The following is a 23,251-nucleotide window of genomic DNA, read 5'->3' on the forward strand; positions in this document are numbered from 1 at the left end:
ATCTGGTATCTGTAAAAGCTATGTTGTTAGACACACATTAGTCCCTTTAGGTACTAATAAATTCAGTTCATGTTGCTCATTAAGAAAAACACATCGGTCTAGACAATTCAAAAGTAGAAAACTATGACAAAATATAGTTAATTCTCAATTATATACAGTAATGAGGAACAATTTAAAAAATCAACATAACAGATATTCAACTATTTTCATCCTCATCATTATCACCAACTTCTAACCAAGTGACAAAATTAACGGTTTGGAGAAGTCTTTTTATTTGCCCCATTCAGACTGTGTTACAGAGAAACTGATGAGAAGTCAAAAGATAAGACTCAAAGCTAAATTACTCCCTGAAAACTAGTTGTAAATAAACTCTCAATTATTCAAAGTACTGTGGCCTCATTCTTCACAGATGGCTACTAAGGTCCAGAACATTAGCAGTGAAGAGAAGCAAGAGAATTGGAGAGTTCCTTTAGTTCTGTTATTAATTTCCAAAACCATATAAAATAAACCCCTCAATATTCAGGTAATTTTTTCAATGGGAAAAAACTCAGAGTAAATAATCTAAGAATCAGTTCAGTTCAGTCGCTCAGTCGTGTCCGACTCTTTGCGACCCCATGAATCACAGCACGCCAGGCCTCCCTGTCCATCACCAACTCCCGGAGTTCACTCAAACTCATGTCCATCGAGTCGGTGATACCATCCAACCCTATCATCCTCTGTCGTCCCCTTCTCCTCCTGCCCCCAATCCCTCCCAGAATCAGTCTTTTCCAACGAGTCAACTTTTTGCATGAGGTGGCCAGAGTATTGAAGTTTCAGCTTCAACGTCAGTCCTTCCAATGAACACCCAGGATTGATCTCCTTAAGAATGGACTGGTTGGATCTCCTTGCAGTCCAAGGGACTCTCGAAGAGTCTTCTCCAACACCACAGTTCAAAAGCATCAATTCTTTGGCGATCAGCTTTTTTCACAGTCCAATTCTCACATCCATACATGACCACGGGAAAAACCATAGCCTTGACTAGACGCACCTTTGTTGGCAAAGTAATGTCTCTACTTTTTAATATGCTATCTAGGTTGGTCATAACTTTCCTTCCAAGGAGTAAGCATCTTTTAATTTCATGGCTGCAGTCAGCATCTGCAGTGATTTTGGAGCCCCAAAAAATAAAGTCTGACACTGTTTCCACTTTTTCCCCATCTATTTGCCATGAAGTGATGGGACCAGATGCCATGATCTTTGTCTTCTGAATGTTGAGCTTCAAGGCAACTTTTTCACTCTCCTTTTTCACTTTCATCAAGAGGCTTTTGAGTTCCTCTTCACTTTCTGCCATAAGGGTGTATCATCTGCATATCTGAGATTATTGATATTTCTCCTGGCAATCTTGATTCCAGCTTGTGCTAGACATGTGTGTTTACATGAGTTAGTGTGAATTTCTTAAAAGCAACCCTAGCAACAGTGAGCACACATAGTGCCCAGATCCTGGTCTCTAATACCATTCTCCAATAAAGGGCAACAGAGCTCCTTGGAGAAATGGCTGATTCTGGAACTGCGGCGGGATATATAGAAGATGAGCCTGGAGCATCTTGTACTGCTGGAAAGGAAGAAAGTGCTTTTTTTATAAACCCCACCAGAACAGAACAACAACAACAAAATCTCAAAAGAATATAAGAACCAACTGAAGAAGCTTCCAAAGGCCAGAGCTGGAACAATCTGAGCAACAAAATTAATAAATACTGGAATATATACTATATTACCGTACAAAGTAAGACTGGATTTTATGCAAAGTATAAAATACCCAAGGGTCAATCAATACTGATGTAAATAATTGATTGAATAAATAAATATGAGAAAAGAGGCAAATCTCCTTTGCAGAAAAATCCCCCAAAATTTATGTACATACCACTGTTAAGGAGGTAGAACATAATACCCCACACATTAAGAGTGCATTTCATATAATGACTTTCTTCCAAAAAGTACAATATACAAAGCAGGGGGTAACTACAACGTACAGACTTGACACTGTCAAAAGCCAGGTGACCAAAGTTACCATCAACAATGGGAGGCAGATTGACAGTATCTACTCTTGATCCACCTCAGTGGTCTTTCTCCCCAAGACACATTACCCAGTTGAATAATGAGAAAAAAGAATCACACAAACCCCAACTGAGGGACAATCTACAATCACCTGCTCCTGTATCCTTGCCTGGAGAATCCCATGGACAGTGGAGCCTGGCAGGCCACGGTCCGTGGGACCGCAGAGAGTCAGACACGACTGAAGGGACTGAGCAGGCAGGCAGCACTGCAGTCACCTGACCTGATATCCTCAAAACTATCAACCTGTCATCAAAAATGAGGCGTCCTCGCGAGAAAGTGTTAAAGGAGGACAAATGACAACTAAACTGTGGATTTCTTCCAGGATGGAATCCTGGGATAGAAGAAGTACATTAGGAGAAAACTGAGGCAATCTCAACATACGATATTAATAATGTATAAATACTGGTTCATGAATTGCGACAAATGTGCCACACTAATGTAATATGCTAATCATGTGGGAAACTGGGAATAGTGTACATAGGAATCTGCACACTATTTCTACAATAACTGTTAGTCTAAAACTATTCTAAAATGTTTATTATAAAATAAAGAATATTGTGCTATAGTCTTATTACATAATATGTACTGTTTTGTTAATATTAATACAAACTTATGCTATTAATTTATTTTCATGCACTTGGAAAAAACAATATAACTAGCAATCTGTTATATTTATAAATATTTATATTTAAAATCCTATATTAGAAAACTCCATGAACTGCAATCTTTCATACTATCAACTTGGAAATTCAATCACTATTTAGGTGTCAGGAACTGAGACAGGTCCGTGGTCCCTGTCTGCATGGACATGGAGAGAGTGGAAGAGAAAGACAACCATACAATCACACGTATAAAAGTAGACTGCAACTGTGGTAAATGTACATTGTTGCTGTCTCATCGGCCAGGTTAGATTATGTCCTAAAGAAGCAAAACGTCAGTTGAGGTGTTGAGGATAGTTGGAAGCCACCAAGTAAAACGAAAGTAAAGAAAGAGTGGTCTAGACAGGGAGAGAAGCATGTGCCAAAGCCGTGTAACGCAAGAGCAAGACGAGCGCAAAGGACTGGTGAAGGCCCGCACGGGTGAGACGCAGAGCTACAGCTGAGGCCTAAGGCCGGTAAGGAGTCTTGTTTTTATCCAAAAAGCAATGAGAAGCCATAAAAAGACTGGGACGGAGGAGGGAAGAGTTGACAATCAGATGTGCGTTTCAAAATAAATCACTGTGCCTTGAGGATGGATAATGGGTTAAAGATGATCTGAAGGAGAAGTGGGTAAACAAGAAAGAAGGCTGCTGTGTGCTGCTGTGGCAATCTCAGGCGAGATCGTGGTAACAAAGTAAAGTGGTGGTGGTGGTGGTGGAGACGGGAAACACGAGGCAGACTGAAGAGATACTCAGAAAGTAAGACTAATGAAAACCTGCTGACAGACGGGACACGCCAGGGAGAGGGAGTGAATAAGGTTCACTCCTACTTTCCTGGATTTTCCAACTGGAAAGATATGGAGTCATTCACTAACATAAAAAACAAAGAAAGAGGAAAACACTGGGGCGGGGGGCTGGGAGTGAGGGAGCGACCAGTTTAGTTTCAGACCTTGTATATGAGATATCTTTAATATATTCCAGAGAGGTGCCAACTTAAAGTAAGATATACAGATCTAGAGCCCAGAGAAGATAGAAAACACTCACCTCCTTAGAAAAGCTGATATCTTTATCCTAGAAAAGCAGCTAACCATAATCCCCAAACATCCAAGGAAAATATTAGACTCTGACCATCTGGATTTAGTTAAAACAAAAAGCTGAGAAAAAACATGGCAGTAGTATTTCATCAGCTAAAACAAAAACTACACGGCATGGGAAACAGACATTTTAAAAAATCTTACTTCAATGGTATATTTATTATGTCACCAACTATATAGTATTTTAAAGTTTTAGCAGGGCTGGCCAATGTCTTCGGAAATATTCAACACCTGCGCTGGGCAATCAAGTGGAGACTAGCCGTCCTATTTTATCTTAACTAATTTAAACAGCCACATGTGGCAAGTGGCTACTCTGTCAGACAGCAGCAGTTTAGAGCTTTCTCATGAATTTCCTCTAATTCCCAACATCTACTTTGTGAATTAACTGACAGCAGGTGTGAGGGATAAAGGGCTTAAAGAAGTAGAAGCTTCCAATCCATTTGCTTATTATTTGAACTTTTATTTCAAGAATATATCTGAGTTGTAAAGCTGAAAATACGCTTAATTTTAAAATAATACACTGTACAAAAAAATGAGGAAATACAGAAAAAAAAACAAAAATAATCTATAAACGTACCTTTAAGAAACAATCTACAAGTTACATTTATTCAAACATGAAGGGGCTCTTCATTTTTAGCCTTTTGTTAGCAGGAGCACCAGTGGCTCCAGTCACTCTGAGTTTTATCACAGTTCTCTTCTCCCCCATCCCCATCCCCATCCCTTTGGAAACCCTATGAGAAAGCCATCAGCTCTAGAACTCCACTTCAAGGCTGCCAAAAATAAACACTTAATAGTCCTAATAGTCCTCTTGCTTCGGAGAAGGCAATGGCAAGCCACTCCTGTACTCTTGCTTAGAAAATCGCATGGACAGAGGAGCCTGGTGGGCTGCAGTCCATGGGGTCGCTACTAGTCAGACACGACTGAGTGACTTCACTTTCACTTTTCACTTTCACACATTGGAGAAGGAAATGGCAGCCCACTCCAGTGTTCTTGCCTTCAGAATCCCAGGGACGGTGGAGCCTGGTGGGCTGCCGTTTATGGGGTCGCACAGAGTCGGACACGACTGAAGTGACTTAGCAGCAGTCCTCTTGCTTATCTCCCTTTCACCACCAACACCCTCTGCCACCAAGGTCTCAAACTTTAACTAGAAACCGCAATGTCACAAAATCATTTAGTTACTGAAGTGAAAAAGAGTACATGCTTTGGAGTCAAGTAACTTTGTGAGTCTCCTTTAATTAATCCAATTAGTTGGACGAATTACTTCTGCTGGTTTCTACACCTGTTTCTTTGGACTAATTACTTCTGCTGGTTTCTACACCTGTTTCTTTAAGAGAAATAAGAATACCTAAAACACATAAAGCATCCATAAAGCATCATGCCTAGCCTGTTATGGACTTCTATATCCTGGTGCTATCCTAGAGCTCTGAAACCACACACAGAGCCATCCGAGAGGTTACATTCCCCTGGCTTAACCCCCAGGGACTCTTTCTACCTGGGATGTGAATTCCTGGTCCATCCCATATCAGGTACTTCACAAAGTATTTTATCAGAATACCATATTCCTCTTCTCTTGGACAAAGCTTTTCCAACCAATGTGCCAAGAATGAATTAGGGATGTGCTGAAATACGGACACCCCCACCACTCCCTGGCCCCCTCAGCTTTCAGGGAGCCAGGGAGTCTGCCATACAAATAATCATTTTATGTGTGCCATGAGGCAGAAAAGTTTGGAAACCTTGCTCTAACACACGATCTCATGTTGGCAGAACGTTGGAGCTGGCAGCTTCCTTCCTCTAGATGATTTAGGTCTCACCACCAATTCTGTCATTCTTACGATTCTGCTTCAAAGACAGTGGTGTCACAGTTCTCCCAAAGGATCAAAAAGGATCAAGCCTGAACATCAAGGAGCTGCGAGTCCAATGCCACATAGATACACAAAAAATGAATCAAAAACTCTCAGATGATAATATGGCAGAGATGCTACCAAATGTTCACAAAACATTTGAGCAATTTCCAGCAATACCTGCCTAAAACTATTTTAAGGCAAAAGTTTAGAAGTAATGGAAGAAAGACGAAAGAGAAAGTTACACAGGAAAGAGAAAACGAAAATGTGTACTTTTGTAGAGAACAGCTGAGGCTTTGTAAGAGCTATTCAGTGGCCTCCATGACTGGCTTAAGTTAGGAGACACTAAAGAGAACAGACTATTTTCAAGTTCCTTTGTTTTATAGTCCTTTTTTTCATACTTCCTAGGACTAAGGCTGGTGAATATCTGACTTTTAGACCGTTACAGTCCCTAAGTCATCGTCATCCATATTTTGTGGAACTACTCTTTCCAGTCTGTACATATATCATTAGTTTTTCATCCATAACCATATTCTCTTAAATTCCCTATTCAATGTGCTTACTCCATCCTGAATTTATTCCTTATCCCTTCCCAAATTCATCATTCTGGAATGTATTTATACCTCCAGACTCTTACAATGCCAAGTCTATGACTTAAAGCCTGTATTTTCACATTTTCCACTCCTCATGTCACCTCACACACACACACACAGATTTGGGTCTACCCTGTAGGAAAACTATCAAATAACACTCCATAGGCCTCCTCCAAATTCATTTCTTTTTGTCATACTTTTTGATGTGATATGAAATCAGGTGTTCAATTATTGAAAATTAACAAAGGAAGAGGCCTTCCTAATGTCTGAGAGAAAATCAGGTGAGATACCTCCAACTTGTACCAAAAAAGATGTAAAGAAAATATGCGAGACGCAGTCTGGAGTAGCAGTTGTCTCGATTCGGTAGCTCAGTCTGGATTCAGAGAACCCAGCTTCAATCCTGCCTCCACCAGTGTAATTCTAAGCAGATTCGCTTCAGTTAATCGTTTAGTTCCAATTTCTTTATCTGTGTGTGCGTGCTCACTCAGTCGTGTCCGACTCTTTGCAACCCCATGGACTGTAGCCCACCAGGCTTCTCTCTCCATGGCATTCTCCAGGCAGAAATACTGGTGTGGGTTGCCATGCCCTCTGCCAGGGGATCTTTCCAACCTCGGCATTCTGTCTATTACATCTCCTGCACTGGCAGGTGGATTATTTACCACTGTACCACCTGAGAAGCCCTCTTAATCTACAAAAATGAAAAGTTTAGCCAAGTTATAAGGCTGCTTTGAGGATTAGATGAGATGAGATAATCACATAAAGTACTTAGCATAATGCCTGGCACACAGTAAGCAAACAAATGTTATGATGTCAGATATCAATCTTCTGGCTTCCTCATTACCTTAGAAGGAAACGTATTTAGCATGATTGATTTTTTTTTATAAAGTTATGTTTTCTGTCGCCCCCCAAGGAAGGATGCTAGATACAAGGAAAATTAATTTTTCAGAAGACACTAGTCACTCTATGTGGACTAAGATGAGCTGTATAGTTCTCTTCAAGTTTAAACATTCTATAAAATAGCTGTTAAACATTTTAGAAGGTCAACCCTTGACCAACAAACACTTCATCAAATCAGCAAATTTCAACATGCACTCTAAACTTACATTAAGTTTGGAAAGATACTAACTTACTCACAAAAGAGAACTATCGGGGGTGGGGATGAGGAAGTCCCCTGAAAGTCACAGACCGTGGACTCCCTAAAGCATGACCCAGGATTTAGGCAAACTAATTTATCAATTTGAAAAAGAAGGAAAGTAAGTGAGGCAGAGATTTTAATCCAAAAAATAAAATCAGATTAGAAATATTTGCTGTTTTCTCGGCTAAGGAGTGTTAGACTCGGAGGCTGGGAGGGAGGGTTGACCAAGGGAAAACAAAAGTGGGATTAAAACAGTACTGACGTGTAATCTGTAGTCTTCAAATCGAAAGAGCAGCAATAAAACGGCCAACTCCTGCAGCCTTAACACAGGAAGGATTTAACATAACCAATTCTTGTGCACATTCCCACACCGGTGAGGTTAATTAAACAGCACACGGGAACACACACACACCTGCCACTTTTGCCAGGTGAAAGCACAAGTTTAACAAAAGTCCTTCAAACCTTCCATCTTTCTCTTCCTTAAGAACCGATTTAGAGAAATTACATGCTTTAATCTAGGAGAAAAGGAAGGGAGGGGGACAAATCCTAAAAGGGGGTGGTTAAAAGGATGTGCAGAAGTGGAAACTACAAACTTTTTGAGATCAAAGGACTCAAGAGGGCGGATAGGAACACAAAGGAAGTAATAATAAAGTAAAAGGGAAAAGCGTCTAGAAACTGTTCTTAAAAAAAAAAAAAAGCAACAACAACCTCTTTCCTTTTTCCTAGACACGTCAACAGTAGTAACTCGGCAAAGAGGAACGGACGAGACGACAGCACACTTCCTTCCCAAACTCCAGCATTCCTTGGACGTCCTCGCCAGCACAGTCAGGCTTGGGACGTTTCCTAGGCAAGGCTCCTCCCTGCACCGCCGCCGGAGGAGCCTCTAGCAGGGACCATCGCTGCGGGAGAGAGGAGGCGCCCGGTGCAGGCTGGCCGCCAAACCCGAGGGCCGCCCCCTCGGAGACTCAGGTCGGAAAGACCTGGATCCTGCAATCCCTTTCCCCACGCAACGAACTCACACCGGGAGGGGCCCCGCTGGGAGGCCCGGTCCTCCTCTCCACCCGGGGGTTTCGGGCACACTCAGGTGACAAGAGGGACGAAGGGGCAGAAGCCCAAGGCCGAGCACCTCGGTACAGCGCGACGGCACACGCAGCCTAAGGACAGAGCGCCCTGCGGAAGCACGGAACAGCGAGCCCCGGAGGCAGCGCGTCCGGCCCGGCACCCGCCGCCCGGCAGCCCTCCCCCGCCTCCCTCGCGGCCGGCGGCTCCGCCCTCAGCGTCTGCAGGGAAGCCGGCAGCCTCACGTCGAGGGTTAGCCCTGCCCTGCTCCCTGGAGTCGCCGCGGCCCTGGCCAGGAGTGAGCGCAAACGCGACCGCGGCCCCTTCCTTCTTCCCCTCCCGCCACGCACCTCGGCTCCTCCGGGGCGAAGGCAACTGCAACTGCCACAGCCTCACACGCACCCGCCTAAGGACACTCGGACCCGCCCACGGCCTCCGCACCCGGAGCGGCGGAGCCGGAAGTGAGGGACCGGAAGCAGCTGGTCCGTGGCCCTGGACGGCCTCTCTCTCCCTCAATCTGGCCGCCCGGCCACGTCTCGATGGTGCCGGCGCACCTCCCGCGAGGGCCGCTCTCCGGGGCGGGCCCCTCCCCGCCCACTGCGGCCCTAGCAACCACATCCGGGACTCAGCGGCGCCGTTGCCCGGGTAGTTCTCTGGCTGCGGCCGGAGGGGTGTGAGCGCGGGTCCGGACGCACCTGCCCGAGCTCGCCCCAGGGCGCGCGGGCCTGGTCTGGAGAGGTCGGAGGTCCAGGAGCCCTTGGCATAACTCTCTCACTCACACACCCCAGCCTCACGCGTTAGGCTTTCCCCCAACGGAGGATGAGCCGGTGGCAGGAGGGCGCCTCGCAGTCCCAGGAGAGCCAAAGCTGCTTTCTCGGCTGCCGGAGAGCACGCAGAAGGTTATCCAGCCGCGCGGGCGCGGAGAGGGTGGCGGGAACGCGGGGTTCAGGGAGCAGACGGGACGCGGGTGCCTCACGCCCCTTCCCCAGTGCGCGCGGCTGTCCACTCTCGCCCCCCCCCCCCCCCCCCCGCCTCTGGACGACCAGACTAGACTCCCTTGTTCGGCGTCCGCGTTATGATTTGCTCTGTCTTTGTGATCACTTTCTGCTCTGCTTGCTGGCTGAGAGTGAATCCGTGATACTTTTCTCTTCTGCTCCTCTTTACTCAGACGACCGATTTCTGCTTTCTTTGCTTGCCCCATTACTTAATAGATCACTGCCCTGTCTACAGAGACCGCCGAACAGTCCGCTCGGATCCCGTTGTAGTTTCCCAAGTGAAAGCTCCAACCTGCACTAGGCTATTCTGCCTGTCCCCGCACAGCACGGCTCAGCAGTGGTGCTAGACACCTGAAGCTTATTTGCATACAGTACGGACCGGTGATCCAGCCGCGCTCGTCTCCCTTCCAGGTTCTAGACTGCTTTTACTTTGACAGCCGGTCACTTGCAGAAACGCCAAAGGTACCAGCGCACTCCGTGGAATCTGCCCCTCTAGACCATACTTCTCACCTGCCTTGTCACATTAGCCGACAAGACGTTTTTAATGGCTAAGTGCCCGAAGGCAGAATTCTGCCTCTCCGGATTTGTAGGGAATTTCAGCATAGTGAACCATACATCCCTGTACGAATACCTATCCCATATCTGTGAAGAGTGAATACACCACAAGTGTTTCAAAAGTAAATACCAATATTTATTGTCTGAGATTTCCAGGACACCTTCTCTGACAAAAACCGTAATGAAATCCCAAAACATAAATCTGTGGTTGCATGTGGAATCGCTTCAGTCGTGTCCAACCCTTTACTATCCCATGGACTGTAGCCCGCCAGGCTCCTCCTCCATGGGGATTCTCCAAAAGATTCAAGAATACTGGAGTGGGTTGTCGTGCCCTCCTCCAGGGGAAATGGATGAATATATGTATTCATTCATTTAGCTTTAGTTCTACAGTTTACTGTGGATTTTCCGGTTCAAAGCATTCCTGTTAGTCTTCTCAAGAGAAGGATCCCCATCTAGAATGATTACTGCTTTTATTATATAGGAACAGAATGGAACTTAGTAGCAAGTACAAGGATTAGAGTTTCAGAAGGATGACTAGGAAGAGGTGGGTGACAGTGATCAGTGCTGCTAGAAGGAAGTGTACTTAACTGTTTGGGCTGGCTGGGGCTGGAAGGATTCCTGCTAGCTGTCTCTTGAGTTTGGGGACATTTAACTAAAACTATCTGTTAGACCGTTAGGCTCAGAAGTATTTCTGATATTAAAAAGGTAGACACTTGGTTTGGTTATTTGTCCTTAGCTAGATCGTTTTCTTGGCAGCTGCTGGTTTTGATAGAAATTCATATGTGGTTGGAACTAATGCTAAATACTACTTGGTGAGGGTGCTGTGAATCATTTCAGGTACTCTCTGGTCCAGTGTGATTCTGGTAGTGTGCACAGTTAGTCCTTATATTAATACATAGTGTTATGCTGTGCAAGGCTATACACAGGATTAATCTTCCTATGATTTTTGCTACCCCCAGGGAAATTAGAAAGTAGGAAGGCCTGAAGGACACACTGGAAATTACTTCAGCTGGTGATGGAAAACAGTGAAAGTCTATGCACTTTCTTTGGGAAAAAGGAAGTAGTAGCTATTATTCTTGGGTTTGGGGACATTTTTTCAAGCTGACTAAAAAGACTATTTTAAACCTACTCCTGCCTAGATGGAGATTCTCTCTCACTCTTTGCTTCCCTCCCTCCCACTTTCCCTTGATCCCTCCCTCCCTCTCCCTTGCTTTCTCTCTCCCTGTTTCCCTACAGCTTGGGGAATTCTTCCTGACCATTCTCCATGGGAAGAATAGAAGGTTACTATTTTAATTGGCATTGTGTTTGGAGAAGTATAACAAGAAGGGAATAGCTGCCTGCCATATATGCTTGTGACAGGAGGCTTATCTAATCACTTACTTTTGCTCTGCTATTGGCTATTATTCAGCTTTAGAAAAATCAGGCACCATTTATTCGCTTGGCTTATGGGGGAACTGTAGCAGCCTATTTTTTGTTTATTGACCAGGAAGAAAAGCAGGCAATGGGTTAAAGGATATTGTTACTTTCCCTTTACACGTGGATTCAGTGGGCATAATCTTTTCTCTTTGCTTTCGATGTTGAGTTCTGTATTCTGCTCATCAATGTTATTTCCTCAAAAGAGAGAAGAAAGGGGCACCTTTGGGTCTTTTCTAGAGGAGTTCTGGTAGTGTCACAGGGATTTCATCACTCTTTATCAACAGCTTCCTTTTCATGAAGACATATTTAGTTACGGATTGCACAGTGTGATTCTCTGAAAGTAAACCCTTTATTAAAGGGTACTGATTAATGCAATATTTAATAAGCCCATGAAAAGCAGAATGGGTAGAACATAAAGTAGAAATTGTTTTCACTACAAAGGAAAAAACTTGTAATTCCATTGTTTACAGTTAACATCAACATTTTGGTCAATATCTGATACAAATATTTTTTCTTCACTTATTTAACAAATTGTTATTGGGAACCTACAGTTAGCTGGGCACTAAGCACTGCAGGAATAGCCATGAGCCTCTGCCCTCAAGGAACTTTCAGTATAGGTTGTATTTGTTGGCATGCAATTTTGTATTTTGCTTTTCCCACTGAATATTGACATATTATGAAATTTCCCTCATATCATTAAACTTTCTCCTTCTCAATAGTATTTTAACATATAGATATTCCTTAAGTTATTTATCTAATTCTTTTCTACAGATTTGGATTACTTTAAGTTTTCTCTATAATTACAAAACAAACATGTAGGAAATAGTCTTGTGTGGTATAATTCTAAGATGAATTGCAGGAGTTGGTTGACTGGTGCTGTACAACCAGCCGGAGAGGAAGAGGGTGTGGTGGGAGGAGGGGACTTGGGGTGAATCTTAATCAGTGATGTGCTCATTTGCTGAGCCGGGTCCGGCCCTTTGCGGCCCCATGGACTGCAGCCTGCCAGTCCTTTACCCGTGGGACTCCTCAGGTGAGAACCCTGGAGCAGGTTGCCATTTCTTCCTCCAGGGGACCTTCCTGACCCCGGGATCGAGCCCATATCTCCTGCGTCTCCTGCACTGCAGGCAGGTTCTTCAGCGTTAGCACCGCCAGGAAGGGAAGCCCCGTCTGTCAGGATCACCCACCTTTCAGACAAGGTCTAGTTTCCGCAACAACCAACAAAACTCAAATGGGATTTTTATTGTTTAAAAGGAGTTGGGGGGCGGGAAGCGACTGCTCAGGAACAAAACTAGATTCCTTCCCACCCCCCAGCCACAGTAGGGGAAATGCCCATCGGCCCCTTCCCCAACCATCCAGCATGCCCTTGTCCCAGATGTGGGCCCAGGAGCCCTATCCCACTAACAGTCCCTCCCTGCTCCACCCCACCCCCCATGCCTCAGGCCAAGTCTGACCGCAGATCTCAGAGGAGAGTTTCATCAACAGGAGTCTCTGCCCAGGGAGCCCTGGGATCCAGGGCTGGGAAGCCAGGGAGTCCTGCCATCCAGGCCATGCCTCCTGGGCTCAGCTCCCATTCCCGGTAGCACTGAAGGCACGGAAGTGTGTGGGGCAGGCGCCCCCGTAACTCCTGGGTCCCAGGGCCCCAGCCTTCTGAGATCCCGCGCTCCTGACGCCAGGTCTTCCCCATCTGCCCAGCCTCCGTCTCCCTTTCCTGCCACACCCTATCAAGCCTTGGCGGGCAGGAGGGCCGGATCCAGGCAGGGCCCCTCAGTTGTGCTGGAAGCGTCCATCTTTGCCTTGGGTATTTGTGCCATAGGGCAGGCGGGGCATCCGAATAACCCGTCCGGAAACATCCAGTGGCTTGGAGGGGGCAGCGAGGGGGGAGGGGTCCTCGGGGCCTGCAATGGGGAGGGGCCAGGAGCTGTGCTTTAAGGCATGCCTCTCCATGCCCTGTCATCACCCCAGTGGCTCTGAACTCCCCAGGGGCACCCCCCAAGAGGCCAGTCCCACCAACAGTCTTCAGGAACCCTGTTTCCAGCAAGGGGCAGTCATAGGGGCAGGGAGCTCAACCAGCCTCCTCCCTGGCCTGGCCAAGGGCTCCCCTCTCCCCATTGCTATTCCCCCCCACACTTCTTGGTACTCACCCAAGTTCTGGCACGGAGGGAGTTTGACCTTGGCCATAGGCAGCGTGGCCTTTCCCAGGGGCCGGATGGTAGGGGTTCGCTGCCCAACCACTGGCATCCTCTGGTCTGAGATGTGATTCTCCACAGGACGGAGCCCAGCAACGTGCATCTTGGGGCGGGAGAGCAGTGCTGGCTGGAGAGCCGGATGAGCTGGGATCTGCGTGGGGGTCTGATACAAGGAGATGTTAGGTTCACTTGGGGGACACTCCATGGAGAGTGGTGCACAGCCAGGGTTACCCTGAGGCCTCTGGAGGAGCCCAGCCTTCGGAACCCGGCAAGGAGGGGGCCCTGACACCCCCAGCTCCTGTCCCCCTAGGCTCACCCCTTGTCCTGTGACTTCACAGGACTGGGACTTCCGCTTCCTCTTTGCCTCCAGGGACTCCTCTCGTTTCTTGCTTAGGTTTTTCTTCTGGCCTTGCAGTGTGGGACAAGGGCCATCGCCATGACACTCGACCACCTGGGATGGTGCCTCGCCCGTGCTGCTGGACAGGCTGTCCTCGCTGTCACTGTGCTGGAGGGTGGGGCTGGGCGGCCGCTTGCAGGCCAGCAGTCCGGGCAGCCGCATGTCATCAGTGTCGCCCAGCGAGTGCAGGGACAGGCTGCTGTGCCTCATGGTGGGTGCCAGCAGTTGGCGCCCCTCGGCCCCAAGGGCCGGCAAGCGCTGCCGGGCAGCCTTCACGGAGATGCCCTTGGTGTCGGTCAGGGTCTCCTTCTTCCCTGCGGCGGGACAGAGGGGCACCCAGCCCGGGATCAAGGCCACATTTTCCTCCCCCTCCTGCACCTCCAACACCCCTTTCTTTGCTGCAGCTCACCCCAACTTGCTTGCTGTTTGAGAAACTTTGGGCAAGTTTCTGAGCCTTCTTTTCACCTGTAAACTGACCATGTAAAACTAACCCCAGTGGGTTGTGAAGATTGTATTTTTTGGACCATGACACACGGCATATGGGATCTTAGTTCCCTGACTGGGGATCGAACCTTCACCCGCTGCAGTGGAAGTGCTGCGTCTTAACCGCTGGACCGCCAGGGAAGTCCCAGGTTCTGAGGATGCATTGCTGAGATAATGGGGGTCGCCTGTGGCCACAGGGTAGGGAGGGCTCAGACTGTATCTGCTGTTACAATTATTTCCGAGTGGCAAGTGGAGGGGGCGTGATCCCAAGTGCCATGTGTTGCCCATTCTGGCTTCTGACTGTGTCCCCTGCTCTGTGTGGACAGGGCAGGTGGGTACTCTTCTCTGGGCACCAGTGCCTGTCTTTCTAGAATGAGGCCTGGGTGCGTTCAGCAGCGGAGAGGGAAGGAAGGGGCTTTGTGCTGGCTGCTCTGAGCTGTTGAGATGATTCCAGGCACAGGCTGATGAGCGGGTGGGGGGAGGCAGGGGACACACCTTCGCGGGTCAACGGGATCTCTGACAGATTGGAGTTGATCTGGCCGTTCGGACCAACCTGAGTGGTGGCCTGTGAGATGAATGGGTTGGGAAGAGAAGCCAATGGACCCAGCAGGGACCCTTTGTCCTCAGAGGGCTGTTTTGGAAAAGTTCCATCCCAACCATTGGGTGTCCCCCCCGGGTACTCCCACCCACATCAGGGGAGCCCGGGGTGCCCATGGAGCCCGCTGCTAACCTCCTGTGTCACCAGGTTGCTGGCCGGGATACGGGGTAGGGTGGGCACAAAGGAGCCCTTCGCTTGCCAGGCCCGGGAGCTGGCCTTGAACATGTGGTTGGCTTCACTGAGGTCAGCAGAGGAGGATGGGCAGTTGTTGCCCAGGCTGCCACCAAGGGAGTCCCACGCCCACCCCTCCTGAGAACTGTTGCATTGTGGGAACGAGGACCCCAAAGTACGGCTCAGACCTGTGCCCCCGCCCCGCCTTCCGTTCCTGCTCCACCCTCCCTGGGAAGCCAGGTCTGGGATGGCATCTCTGAGACACGGCCCGGTGTCTCAGGCAGGTTGGACGGCCGGAAGTGGTCCTCAGGCTCACCTCTCAGTGCTGAGCAGTGCTGAGCTTCTGTCCTGGGGGGGGGACTCGGAGTTCGGCATCTTGACATTTTCTAGGTCAGACTCCCCCGAGGTCGGCACGGTTCCTGGGGGGCTAATCTTGGGCCAGGTGCTGTCCTGGGGAGGGGAAAGGAGGGAGAGGGGAGTCGGAAGACTTGGTCTCGGACTGAGTAAACAGCCTGCCTAACACAGGCACACAGGCTGTCTGGGGCTGTAATCTGGGCTGGGAGCCCCAGGAGACAGGGGGGCTCGTGTTCTGAGTCCCAGGGGCCAGCCGTGGTCTGCGAGGCATCCCCAGTGGCACCGCCTGGTGGCCTGGTCTCCTGGGAGGGCATCTGGGGCCCTTAGTGCTATCTCAGATGTCCAACCCTGATCCTTAGACCCTGGACGGGGACACGTGCCGGAGAAGAACACCACAGGAGGGGAGCCTGGCGAGGCTTTGGGTCGGATAAGAAGCTGACGGAGAAGCCAGCTTTCTGGGGACCAGCCAGCCGGGTCCGAGGCCACACTAGGTGCTGGCAGGCGCCGCCCTGGTCCTCAGCCCCGCCCTTAGTCATGTGCGCATGGTCCGGCCCGGGCACCCACCTGCAGGGCCTCAGAGGCCAGGCGGTCCATCATTGTGGCGCGCTCCAGGCTGCCCTCCTCCTGCTCCCGCAGGTACGCTTTGTACAGCTCCTTCAGGTGCTGCGGGACGGCCAGGTTGCTATCTGCGGTGGGGGAGCGGAGAGGCAGGGCTCAGCGCGGGCCCTCGGGCCCTCGGGCCCTCGGCAGGTCGGACGTGCAGGGCGGGGCCCCTACCCTGGATGAGCTGCCGCTGGGCGCGGATGATCTTCTCGCAGAGGCAGCGGCGCTGCTCCAGCTGGCGCCGGACCTCGCGGCAGTGGCGGAGCGCGCTGGTGTGGAGCAGGGCGTGCAGCTGCATCTCGGCGTTCCGCAGCTCCAGCTCATGCACGCGGCAGAGCAGGCCGAGCGCCTCCCGCTGCTGCTTCGAGCTGACGCGCTGCGGCAGCGTCTCCTCCAGGCGGCGGCGCTGCGCGCGCAGCTCTCGGCAGCGCCGCTCCAGCGCCAGCTGCGGAGCCGAGTGGGCCGTCAGCACCAGGTGGCTGGAGAGGGGCCGCCCGCGCCCGCTCAGGGTCCTCGGCCCTCCAAGTCCCCGGACGCGGGGCGGCTGGCTGAAGCCCCACTCCGAGGCCTGCTTTTCGAAGCTGTGTCTTAAACTCTGCAACTGGGGACTGCTCCTGGGTGACCCCTCTGTGCCTACCTTCTTGCAATCCATCCCTGACACAGGCTCCGTGCAGGGAAGTCGCTCAGTTCTGCCCGACTCTGTGCGGTCCCCTGGACCGCAGCCCGCCAGGCTCCTTCTCCCATGGGATTCTCCAGGCAAGGATACTGGAGTGGGCTGCCATTTCCTTCTCCAAGGGATCTTCCCCACCCAGGGATCGAACCTCGGTCTCCCGCATTGGCAGGCAGACCCTTTACCATTGAGCCACCAGGGAATCCAGGGAAATGAGCTCCGTGGACCAGCTCAACCCCAGCTCACCTGATGCCCTCTGGACTGGTGGACCCTGAAGCCCCCTGGTATGGCTATGCTCCAGAACAGAGAAGGGCGATCTGGAAAATCCTAATTAGAATGTTGGCTACCCGTTTTCTGAGTCTTTACTATGTGAAAGGGTTTATTTAATCTTCTCATCAACCCCACTAGGGTTGACCACCCCCATTTTAAAGATGAGTGCTTGCCTGGAGAATCCCATGGACAGAGGAGGCTGGCGGGCTATGTAGCCCATGGGGTAGCAAAGAGTCAGACCGACCGAGCACACACACACAGCGTCAGTCCCTCGCTGGTGTCCGACTGTGACCCGCCGGGCTCCTCTGTCCATGGGGATTCTCCGGGCAAGAATACTGGAGTGGGCAGCCATTTCCTACTCCAGGGGATCTTCCCGACCCAGGGATCGAACCGGCATCTCCCGCATGGCAGGCGGATTCTTTACCATCTGAGCCACCAGGGAAGCCCTCAGATGCGAAAGAGAGTCACAGGGGATTTGTGGCCTGAGAGCCCAGGTTTCACGCCTCCCACAAGCCTCCCCCAGCCCCTTCCTGCTGAGTCTCTCAACCCCCCTTGCCCCGCCCCCCCCCGAGCCCCAGGGACCTTCTGCTTTCGCAGCTTCTTCTGCTGGCTTATCAACGTAGCGATGCTTTTGCGGGCGGACACCACCTCGGCAGGCTCCTTGATGTCTGGCTGGCCGTCCCAGGTGCCCAAGTCCTTCCCGGTGTCATCCTTAGTGAAGGACTCCTTCCGACGCTCCTCCTGCCACTTGAGTGCCTGGCGTGACCTGCAGCAGCCCCAACCCCAAAGGAAATGGGGGATTCAGGCCATGGGGGTGGGGGGGCACAAGGTGCGGTTCCAGCTCCTGGCTCCCATCCCAGGCCAGCGGTGCTTACCCAGAGACGGTGAGCAGGTGGCGGGAGGTGTCCATCCGCAGCTCCATGCCACGGTTCTCCAGCTCCAGCAGGCGTCTCCGAATGTCCATTTGCTCCTGGAAGGTGCTGATCAGCTGCTCACGAAGGTGTTCCATCACAGCGTGTTCACCCCGCCCACTGTGCAACTGGACCTCGGCTGCCGGTTGAATGGGAAGTGGGAGAGGTCATCGGAGGAGGAACGGTGAGGCCAGGAAAGTTTAGGTCCGCCTGGGCCCTCCCCTCTCTCTTTCTCCCCAAAAGACTTCCGTGTAACCACTTCCTCCAGGAAGACCTCCTAGATTACCCCCCCACATCCCACTTCTACACTGTCTTCAGGCGGTGACCCAAAGGTGACTCCCAGCCTCCCTGAATGAACTGGGCTTCCGCCAACCTTTAAAGCGCCTTTCTGTCCACTAGTAAAAGGCACCCCTTAGACACTTTACTGCCATGTGCTGCAAAATCGTCAAAGCAAGTACAGAAAATCTGTAAGGGAACCGTATCCCTTCTGGTGATGCCGGGCGCAGTCTCACAGCCCTCACTGCAGTCCCCAGAGTGAAGGCCGCACACAGCTAAACGCCCAGGTGGCTCTCACTCTGATACCACCCAGTTCTGGGGTCAGGTCTCTAAGGGAGAGATCGCGATTCTGTTTGACAGCTGAAGGATGGAAGGCTTAAAGGCTGCTCAGTCAGAACGAGCCCGGCTTTGAAGCCAGCGCTGTCTGACCACAGAGCACCCCGAGGCAGCCTGGACGGGCTTCGGGAGACGGGCTCCCCCTCACGCACGCATGCACCCTGGATGTGACGGATGTCGCCCCGCTCCACTGGGCTCGGTCCGGGCTCCGCCCGCCCTGCTCCTCGATCTTGCACTTGAGCCTCTGGATCTCGCCCCGGAGGTCAGCGATGATGTTCGTGTCCTGGGCGATGTGGTAGGAGATGCCGAGCAGGTTCTGCTTCACCGGGGGAGGGGGCGGGGTACAGTCACCTGGAGGCCAGGGCCTGGCCTCGGGGACCCTCTTTTCCTGTCTCCTGGATGACAGTAATGACCTCTTTGCCTCCGACTCTGCTGTGCTTAGTCGCTCAGCTGTGCCTGACTCTTTGCGACCCCATGGACTATGGCCCGCCAGGCTCCTCTGTCCATGGGATTCTCCAGGCAAGAATGCTGGAGTGGGTTGCCATGCCCTCCTTCAGGGGATCTCCCCAACCCCGGGGTTGAACCCAGGTCTCCCTCACTGTGGGCGTCTTCTTTACCATCTGAGCCAGCAGGGAAGCCCAACACTGGAGTGGGTTGCCATGCCCTTCTCGGGGGATCGTCCCAACCCCGAGATTGAACCCAGGTCTCCCGCATTGCAGGCAGATTCTTTACCACTTGAGCCACCAGGGAAGCCCTGCCTCCAACCCTGCTGCTGCTGCTAAGTCACTTCAGTCGTGTCCGACTCTGTGTGACCCCATAGACGGAAGCCCAACAGGCTCCCCCGTCCCTGGGATTCTCCAGGCAAGAACACTGGAGTGGGTTGCCATTTCCTTCTCCAATGTGTGAAAGTGAAAAGTGAAGTCGCTCAGTCGTGTCCGACCCTTAGCGACCCCATGGACTGCAGCCTACCAGGCTTCTCCATCCATGGGATTTTCTAGGCAAGAGTACTGGAGTGGCTTGCCATTGCCTTCTCCGGCCTCCAACCCTACAACCTATCAAAATACATGCCTCCACCAGAGGCATACTCCTAAAATTGTGCCCCCGCCCCCAGCCCCGGCCTTTGCGCCACTCAGCCTTCGTTGGCTCCCGACTGCTGGGGGAACGCCCTGAGTCCTCATCTGGTGCTGAAGGCGCACTGCTCTCTCATTCAGAGGAACCGATCTCCTCGCCCCACCTCCACCGCGGACACCTCCTCCTCCCTGCCTTAGGAACCTCTGTCCTTACTGCTCCCTCCCTTCTGGAGTCTCCTCTTCATCCTTCAGAGTCCCACTCACCGTCTGTAAAGAGGTTCGTGGGAATCCCACTGGCCTCCCTGCTGTTGGTGTGATTTCCTGCTATTAATAACACTCTGAACTATCAATTCGCTCTTTTAAGGGTCTCTTCCCACCATTAAGTTCCTTAATGGAGAGAGCAGAGAGAACGCATCCAGCTCCTGAAACAGTCACCGGACAACTGAAGTGTCAGGAGAATGTAGGCTCTTGACACGAGTGGACCCAGATGACCTCATAGAGAGCCAGGATTCTCACACACTGACCAGAAAAGGTGACTGGGCAGACCTCAGTGCCACTCCTACCCACCTGGGAAGCCACTTAGCTCCCTCCAGCCTCACTGTCCTCAACTGTAAAGCGAGGACAGAAGTAACGCCTGCCTCGCTTGAGGATCACACGAGATGAACTGATAAAGGGTTCACAGTAGAAGCACTCATAAGTCAGCAACATTGTCACAGTTGGGAGTAAAGGTCTGAACCAGCACCTCTTGAGAGGAAGCAGGAAGGGGCTGGGCGCCAGGCCTTGACGACGAGCAGGGACTCTGAACCGGAGGAGCACAGGGACTTCCCTGGTGGTCCGACGGTCAAGCGTCTGCCTGCCAATGCAGGGCACGTGGGTCCAGTGTCTGGTCTGGGACGCTCTCACATGCCACGGGGCCACCAAGCCCGTACCCCCACCCTTACTGAGCCCACACGCCCCACAGCCCGTATCCCACAAGAGAATCCACCAGTCACCACTGTGAACTCGGGAGGAGCCCCCGGTTCGCCGCAAACAGAGGAAGCCCCCACCCAAAAACAAGGGCTGATCACGGCCAGATCAAGTTAGAAAAAGAAGGGGACCCTCGGAAGCTGTGGGCTCCCTGGCAAGTTACGGGGGGACAGAGCAGGGTGGCTCGGTCCAGTGTGTGTGTTCGGGGGGCTGGGGGTGGCAGGACCTGGAATCAGTCCAGGGGGCTTGAATCTTGGCCCAGAAAGGCGAGTCCAGGGGGCACACAGCAGGGGCCCCCTCACCCACGTCTTGATGTTCTTGGCCTGGCCCGCGGAGGTCAGGGTGTTCCAGGACTCCTCGGAGGCGCTGCTCGCAGGGCTAATGTGGGCGATCATCACGGTGCGGCTGTTTCCCCCCAGGGAGTCCTGGACGGGCCGGGGGGAGGGGGGGGCGGTGGTCAGCAGGGACCGCCTCCCTGGACCTGCTCCCCCGTGATGCCCTCGTGGGTGTGCTCTCTCTCACGCACGCACGGGTGCGGGAGCCGAGCACCCCGCGGCCCCTCCCCGCCCCCTCTGCCGTCTCCCCACTGCTTCCCTCTCCCAGTTTCATCTCCAAAGTTCGTGCTTGAAAATTTCCAGCATCTGAGTCAGGGTCTCCCAGCTCTCCTTCTCCCCGCCTCATATACATGAGGATGAGGAAACGTTGGTTGGAACCAGAGCGGGAAGAGCTCTGAGGGGTCCTGGGCTTCTCCGCCATCTCTTGGGCCTTCCAGGTCACCCCCTTTGCTGACAGTGAAAGGCGCCATGGTCTTGGCTGGAGAGAGGCTGGTGATGGAGTGAACTGGGCCTGTGGCCGCCGCCTCCCTTGCCCTGGGCTTGCCCTGCCCTCTTCAAGGGAGAGAGTACGGGGCTACCGGAGCCCGGGGGCAAAGCCCTCGGGCGCGGCAGTGACCAGCTGAGCGACTTCAAGCAAGCTCCTTCACCTCCCTAACCCTCGGCTCCCTCGGGTTTCTAGGTGGCAGGAGCCGGCTCTCGTACCCCCAGCCTGCAGGTGCAGTGATGCTTGGGGGCTGATGCCCAGCGTCAGGTCACCTGCAGCTCTGCCATCAGCCCAGCCAGACCTCTGCTGGGGCCCCACGTCCAGCACTTACTGGCATGAGCCCTTGGGGAGGTTACTTAGCCTCCCAGTGCCTCAGTTTCCTTGTCTGCAAATGGAAATAATGACCCCGTAACTCAGATACGCTGACCCGATAGAAACAACTGCGGAGAATTCCCTGGCCGTCCAGTGGTTAGGACTCCATGCTTTCACTGCTGAGGACCCGAGGTTCAATCCCTGGTTGGGAAATTAAGATCCCACAAGTCATGCAGAATGGCTCCCTCCTCTCCAAAAAGGAGCTGGGTGTGGCCGGGGGTGAAGCACTGCATTCAGAGCCCAGCCAGGTGCGTGCCCCGAACCCCACAACAGCAGCTTCTGGGAGCCACGAGACTGACTGTCCACCTGAACCCCCAAATCCAGATGACTCCGAGTTCCCTCAAACCCACAGCCCTGGGGCTGGTGGGAGGGGGGCGGTCAGATGCTCAGATGCAACCTCTTTCCCTCCCTGCTGTTCACAAACAGGGGCCTGCGAGCGTGTGCTCGGTAGCTTCAGCTATGAGCGACTCTTCCAGACCCCATGGACTGGCTCTTCTGTCCATGGGATTCTCCAGGCAAGAGTTCCCGTGTGGGTTGCCACGCCCTCCTCCAGGGGACCATCCCCAACCCACGTCTCCTGCATCCCCTTCATTGCAGGAAGATTCTTTTTTTTTTAACCCACTGAACCACCTGGGAAGCCCTAACATACAGGACACCCAGTTTAGCTCTGAAATTTGGATAAATGAGTGAGCTTTTTTTTAAAGCATAAGTATGTCCCAAAGATGGCATGGGACATACACAATGATACCCAATCCGGATGTTCACATGCAGCTGGGTATCCTGTATTTTCGTCTGTGAAGCTGGCAGCCCCCGCCCCCCCGGGTGCCCAGGGCCCAGGCCCGGTGGCAGCTGGTACCTTCAGGAGGCGGGTGAGCTTGCTGTCGCGATAGTTGATGTACTTGTTGGTACTCTTGTCGCTCAGCGTGTTGATGCAGGTGCCCAGGGCCAGCAGCGAGCGGTTGATGTGGGCCCCCTCTTTCATGCGCTGCCCACGGTTCTGTGTCTGGGGGGCGAGCGCAGGTATGACTCCCCACCCCAGGCCATCCTGGGTTGTAAACCCCTCCCCGTCCCCCAGGGCTCTGCAAGGAAGAGACGCTGAGGACCTGCTCTGCCCTCTGCCCAGGGAGGGCATTCCCGAAGGTCAGAGAACGAGAAGGTCTCTGGACAAGAGTGGGGCTTCCTAGGTGGGCGCTGGTGGTAAAGAACTTGCCTGGCAACGCAGGAGACACAGGAAACGCCGGTTCGATCCCTGGGTCTAGAAGATTCTCTGGAGGAGGGCATGGCAACCCACTCCAGTACCCTCGCCTGGAAAAGCTCATGGACAGAGGAGCCTGGCAGGCTACACTCCATGGG

General features: G+C 51.9%; 3 protein-coding genes across 11 annotated transcripts in view; 1 reads left to right on the forward strand and 2 right to left on the reverse strand.

Moving 5' to 3' along the window:
* LOC148774812 (arfaptin-1-like) overlaps positions 1-8,942 on the reverse strand; it is a 120,270-nt gene extending 111,328 nt beyond the window's left edge. For 2 of the 9 annotated variants that reach the window (XM_088827960.1, XM_088827953.1), the window contains exon 1: positions 8,100-8,370. The gene's annotated coding sequence lies outside the window, so the exon portion shown is untranslated. Of the gene's footprint in view, positions 1-8,099; positions 8,371-8,410; positions 8,540-8,800 lie in introns of those variants that run through there. The other 7 variants (XM_088827954.1, XM_088827955.1, XM_088827957.1 and 4 more) reach the window with 7 other exon arrangements.
* LOC129542869 (uncharacterized) lies at positions 3,107-12,235 on the forward strand. Its single transcript, XM_055405688.2, has 4 exons — positions 3,107-3,170; positions 5,302-5,348; positions 8,239-9,349; positions 9,662-12,235. Exons 1-3 carry the CDS (start codon positions 3,107-3,109, stop codon positions 9,097-9,099), a joined length of 972 nt encoding a protein of 323 aa, XP_055261663.2. The 3' UTR covers positions 9,100-9,349; positions 9,662-12,235.
* A 621-nt stretch (positions 12,236-12,856) lies between these two features.
* LOC148774813 (kinesin-like protein KIF19) lies at positions 12,857-23,251 on the reverse strand. Its single transcript, XM_088828431.1, is given in 16 exon segments — positions 12,857-13,311; positions 13,558-13,765; positions 13,919-14,313; positions 14,978-15,047; positions 15,213-15,525; positions 15,568-15,701; positions 16,170-16,291; positions 16,383-16,653; positions 17,731-17,914; positions 17,975-17,989; positions 18,024-18,198; positions 18,832-18,864; positions 18,867-18,990; positions 20,581-20,590; positions 21,014-21,132; positions 22,755-23,251. Coding segments are annotated over 16 exon segments (2,580 nt in total). The 5' UTR covers positions 23,031-23,251; the 3' UTR covers positions 12,857-13,180.

Source organism: Moschus berezovskii, chromosome 19 (assembly GCF_049115385.1).
Source record: "Moschus berezovskii isolate FMDL1 chromosome 19, NW_MosBer_1.0, whole genome shotgun sequence".
Lineage (NCBI taxonomy): Eukaryota > Metazoa > Chordata > Mammalia > Artiodactyla > Moschidae > Moschus > Moschus berezovskii.